This window comes from Gymnoscopelus microlampas (assembly GCF_963454915.1).
Source record: "Gymnoscopelus microlampas genome assembly, chromosome: 18".
NCBI classification, from domain to species: domain Eukaryota; kingdom Metazoa; phylum Chordata; class Actinopteri; order Myctophiformes; family Myctophidae; genus Gymnoscopelus; species Gymnoscopelus microlampas.
This window is the reverse complement of record NC_139955.1, coordinates 11,062,149-11,067,849: the sequence shown is the minus strand read 5'-3', so window position 1 is coordinate 11,067,849 and position 5,701 is coordinate 11,062,149. Positions and strand designations below refer to the sequence as shown.

At 43.4% G+C, this 5,701-nt stretch overlaps 1 protein-coding gene across 1 annotated transcript in view; it reads right to left on the bottom strand.

The window, feature by feature from the left end:
- The window catches only part of efnb1 (ephrin-B1), an 83,880-nt gene extending 79,305 nt beyond the window's left edge, over window positions 1-4,575 (bottom strand). The window contains exon 1 of the mRNA XM_084042140.1: window positions 3,377-4,575. Within this exon, the coding sequence (XP_083898266.1) occupies window positions 3,377-3,492 (116 nt within the window). The 5' untranslated portion in view covers window positions 3,493-4,575. The remainder of the gene's footprint in view (window positions 1-3,376) is intronic.
- Between the last annotated feature and the right edge of the window lie 1,126 nt (window positions 4,576-5,701).

The window sequence follows — 5,701 nt, the reverse complement described above, 5'->3', positions numbered from 1 at the left end:
ATAACTCATAACTCATGGCCTGTGGGGAGGTACTGGTATTGTTATATTTTGTGTGTGTGCGTGTGTGTGTGTGTGTGTGTGTGTGTGTGTGTGTGTGTGTGTGTGTGTGTGTGTGTGTGTGTGTGTGTGTGTGTGTGTGTGCGTGTGTGTGTGTGTGTGTGTGTGTGTGTGTGTGTGTGTTTATATATGGTACAGTGTGCAAGCGGAGGGCCAGATTAATTTATTAGCTGAGACAGCAGTGGTCCCCAAAGTGGGAACAGGAACTTAGACATCGTAAATCTAGATAAGTCACCAGATAGCGTACTATACGTACACTATTACTCTCTCTCTCTCTCTCTCTCTCTTTCTCCGTGTTATCACTATGAGGCCATATAGGCCATGTCAGACAGATGAAGCTTAAAAAAATAAGCTGTGAAGAAAGATGTTGACTGACATCCAAATATCCCTCTTGTTTTTATTGCCTATCAAATACTGCCGGTGAATGATACATTGCACAAGACAAACCGGTTCGTCTTTTGTTATTGCAGGGCCCGAGTGCAGCAGGATAATTATCTATTGTTTTTGTAGAGCAGCGAGTAGCAGGATAATTGGGTTTCAGGCGACGCTTCACAGAATGTATTATCGTTCCATTGTGGAAGTTTATGAAACAGTGGGCCGGAGTGGGGGATTTTTTACTGAGTGGAGAGTGAGACAGAAACAGATGGAGAAGAGATCCTCCGTCGTTCTTCTGCCATCCTGGTAACCTTCTCCCAAGAAGACATTCCATTTATGTGACATCATCAATCAATAAATGTCTCATCTCTCTTTTCACTTGCCTGCCCATGACTGACACATAGTGTATGTGACCAAGACAGTGCATGTGCACACACACACACACACACACACACACAATGTGTGTGTTTGCATCAATCATCAGCGTGTCCATGTGTATGGATGTGTAAAAATGTGTGTGTGTGTGTGTGTGTGTGTGTGTGTGTGTGTGTGTGTGTGTGTGTGTGTGTGTGTGTGTGTGTGTGTGTGTGTGTGTGTGTGTGTGTGTGTGTGTGTGTGTGTGTGTGTGTGTGTGTGTGTGTGTGTAATATCACTCTGGTGACGCTCTTCGTTCCATCACCTATACAGTCATAGTCAAATAAAAGCTGATGGGCCGTAATCTTACCATTAGGCCAGCCACACACACACACACACACACACACACACACACACACACACACACACACCCTAATGAACACCTCAGCAATCTTCATACCGACTGACTGTGCAATGAGTTGCTTTGACATTTGGGGGAATCGCGGATTCACTTGAATGAATAACTGCCATAGTTACTGTACTGCAAAGCTCAAATGAAGGTCAGCTGTAAACATATACGGTGTATAGGACTTTTCCCCCCTGTTCTTTTGTGTTTTTTTTCTGTCTACGATTCCCCCGACATCATGCAAAGTCAAGTCTGAGTGAGTGATAATTGTTACCAGAACTCTTTTTTTTATTTTTATTATCAGTAGCCTGGCCTCCGTTTCCTTTACTCTGATGGGAAACAATGAATAAAAATGTCTGGCTCCAAACAGCTCACACAGTGAAAAACATGCCCTTGATGTTGAGAAATTAGCTTGGATCTCAGCCAGGATGATTAAGTAGAACATGATTAATTTGGATATCTTTGGATATCTTTAGATATGTGAAAACAACTGTGTCTTAGGTAGAGCCTTATTTCTTTTCTTTAAATGTTGTGTCTTGACTTAAATCTTTGAATAAATTAGAACAGTTGGAAACGAGCCCCAGTACCACACAGTAAGAATCCTCAGTGTTAATTTATCCATTTGTAACTCTTACAGTTTCCCCAAGGGACCAAATGGACCTGTAAGGTTACGGGTCCATTTGGTTCCATTTTGTAAACTCTGACTCTCAGAGATAAATTATAACGCTGAGGATTTGACTACGTAAGGCAGTGGTTCTCAACCAGTGGTCCGGGGACCACCAGTGGTCCTTGAGGGGGTTCCAGGTGGTCCCCAACTAAATGATGCAGAGTTGATAACCAAATGGACCCTTGTTAGGTAGCTCTTTAACTCTTGAGAGAGTACAATGAAACCAAATGGACCCTTACGGGTCCATTCATTTGAAATGGACCCTTACGGGTCCATTCATTTGGTTTCATTTTAGGCCCTCAAGAGTTAAATTATTGTTAAATATCTGCATTACTAAATTTACAAAAAGTCACACAATTAAAGTGAATGTAGAAGAATTGTTATTTTGATCAACATTTGCCTGTTATCTCTCCTATGATACCAACATCAACACAGCATGGAATTGTAAATATATGTAATTATTGTAAGTTTTGGGTGTGAGAGGCTAGATCTCATCAAATGATGGTCCGGGGCTCAAATGCCAAATAAATAATGGACCTTGATATGAAAAGGGTTGAAAACCACTGGCGTAAGGTTTTTCTTTTCCAGGTACAGTATGAGAGACTCCTCCTGGGAGGGAGTGAAAGGGAGAAATATCCTCATTCAGTGAACTAGGCTACACCTTGACACACTTGGCAAGGGTTGCTATTCCCATTTTCTGTCTCTTTTTTTTCCTGGGCTGTTCATTACAGCATGACGAGCGATTTTGGGCGAAAGGGGGACTTCTACAAACTCAATATGGTGATGATAGTCATCTTAGAATTGTCAAAGCAGGCTTTGTCCAGGTCAAACAGGAAAATACATCTAAATGTGGATAACTAGCACTCACCTATATGTGGAGACATTGGAACAGCTGTCTATGTGTAGGCCATTGGTTTGTGTTTGTCTATTTGTGGGAAATGTCTGTGTGGTTTATAAGCCATGTTATGCATTTTATTTGCCTTCTGTCTGTAATTTTACATATGTTTTCTTATATGGACCATGAATACCTAGGCCTATAATTAAAAAAAAGAATTTAAATACTAACCTTTGCAACACTGGCAGGCTATTTCACAATAAATGTCCATGTTTAAATTGTCTTTTTCTTTTTCTTTCAGGCAGGCCCAACATACATACATAGGCCTAAAACCTGGTATGTGTTCAACACATTGGAGAAGAATACAAAAGTAAAGAAAATTGTGCACAAATTAAACCCTTCCAGCCTAGAGGGACATTTTTTTCCATAGCTGTTTTTCCAATTTGTAATTGACCATCACATTTAAAAAGATCATCTACCACAGATTGCACAGTGAACTGCACACTGTACAATGGTAACTTTTTTGGAAGACTTTAGCCTTCCATTACGCACACACACGCACACACACACACACACACACACACACACACACACACACACACACACACACACACACACACACACACACACACACACACACAGCGAGTTTGGCATGCTTGTACGAATGAAACATGACACTTACTTGAGATTTTGCGAGCTCCAAATAATAGTCTCCAGTGATTTTGCAGAAGGCAACGCCGACCTGCACATTATAATAAAGATCCATAGGTAATACTTCCAACACGCGAGCCCCGCCATTCTCACAAACACACCCGGGAGCAGAGAGACTGGAGACGGGGGAGACTCAGTGAGTCGCACGGTCCTCTGTGATTCTCTACGGTCTGTCCGGTCGGATGGGAGGTGAGCTCTGATCAATCGGGAGCATGTGAGGTCGATATCAGATACATGACCTTCTGTCCATTAAAGTTCTTGATTTCTGCCCCTCGGACCCCCTGCGTCCTTGACTGAACCGTCCGCTACAGAGGAGGAGGACGGAGCAGCAGCCCCGTGGCTCAGATACGACCTCCTCGGCTAAAAAAAAATGGGAGGAATCCCCCTCAACAAGGTGTCCTCCTGGAGGTTGACTTGTTGTGGCTGCGAGAAAAACAAAAGAAAATAGCCTTTTTCCTTCAAAGACACCACCACGCGGGTCTGGTGGTATTATTCATATATTAGATGATGACACCGAGCCGAGCAGAATTAGATGATGTCTTTGTCAACACAAAAAAAAAGATAGTGTCCCTCTCTTGGCAGGCTGGACACCTCCAGTGTACCTGCCTGGATGTATGTGTGTGTGTATGTACAGATGACACAATGGTCCTCCTCATCCGTCAGCCACGCACGGCATCCCGGGGCCGGGGCTCCTGCTTCATTCCAGGGTTGTTCTTTCACTTCTCAGTCTCCTCCTCTCTGGCTCTTCTTGCAGAGGAATTACAGAAATAATATTCCAGCTATATTCCCCTCTCTCTCTCTCTCTCTCTCTCTCTCTCTCTCCGCTGTCCGTCCCCCCGGTGCCAGTGCCAGACCCGACCCGGCTCTGGGTTAGTCCAACTCGGGCATGTTCTCACGCGCGTCCCGGTAATGAAACGCGTCCCCCCTTCCCTTCCTTCTCCGGGCAGTTGTCGTCGCTCTTGGGGGGTCTTCTCTTCCCTTCGGCGTCTTCTTTTCCTAAGGGGGAGCCTCTGCTCTTCTTGTTCCGAAGCTCTATAATGACAGTGTGACTCTGAAAGGACCCGGTTCCATGTCCCTCAGTCCAGGGTTATTGTTGTTTAGTTTCTTTTCTTACGGGTTGGTAAACTAAACTCAACACGTCGTCCTCCGGGTTGGTTGGTGTTAGTGCAGCAGCGGCAGCTCGTGCACTGAAACTGCTCCACTGCAGTGTTGCCAGGTTGTGTGAGACAAATAAGCAGCCGGGTCTAGGAAAACAAGCCCAAAAGAAGCCACATGAGCACTCTACTGTCTCTGGGTTAGACTCTAACCCATACATTGGCTATTTTCAAAGAAATATCTCGGTAAAATGTGAATGTGAATGTTTTCAAATCCACACAATCTTGAATGGGAGGAGGGGGTCTCTGGCACAACATATTTACAGAAGATTGGGTCTACACAAATACATATTAATTTGGGGGGTCCTTGACATGAAAATGTTTGAGAACCACTGGTTTTAAACGAGCCCAAAAGCAACTACACTTTAGAAACAAGCCCAAATAAGCAACTACACCTTTGAAACAAGCCCAAATAAGCAGCTACACGTTAGAAACAAGCCCAAAAAACGACCAATATTTACAAGCAACTTTACAGAAAAAGAAGCCCAAAGTCACTTAGAATAAGTGGACATGGCAACGCTGCTCAACCGTAATCTGATGCCCGTGCAGGCGCACGGTGGGACCCGCCCACTGAGCGGCCGCAGTCCAATCAGAATGTCCGCTGTGGGGAAAAGAGGGCCGAACTTGGGAGAAGCGAACGGGGGCATTTAGCAACATAGGGTATTGTTTGTTGCCCTCATTTCGTCTGATTAGGCACAGGCATGTTGACTGTTGAAATGTGCCCAACAACTTGTTCCACCTCAGGTTCCACTTTTACGCCTGCCTGTTTAGGGCAAGGCAAGTATTTGTGTAGCACACATTTCAACAACAAGGCAATTCTATGTGTTTTACATAGGACATTAAGTAAAGAAACAGAAAATAAAAAGTGAAAAAAAAAGGAAGAAAAACATAAGTTAAACACCCATCTCCTTTATAGGAAACACATATTCAGGAGAGAGAAGAAAAAAACACTAGGCTAAATAAAATGACATTTGAATACAGTAAAAACAAAATAACTAAATATGGAAAAATAAGAGAGTAAAAGTACAATACAGAATAATACGCCTGCCTACATACATGCAGAGGCAATGCAATCCCTGTAGCGTAATCAAATCTTATTCTTTATTACATTTGAATTGTGTAACTATTTCTCACTCTGTTTG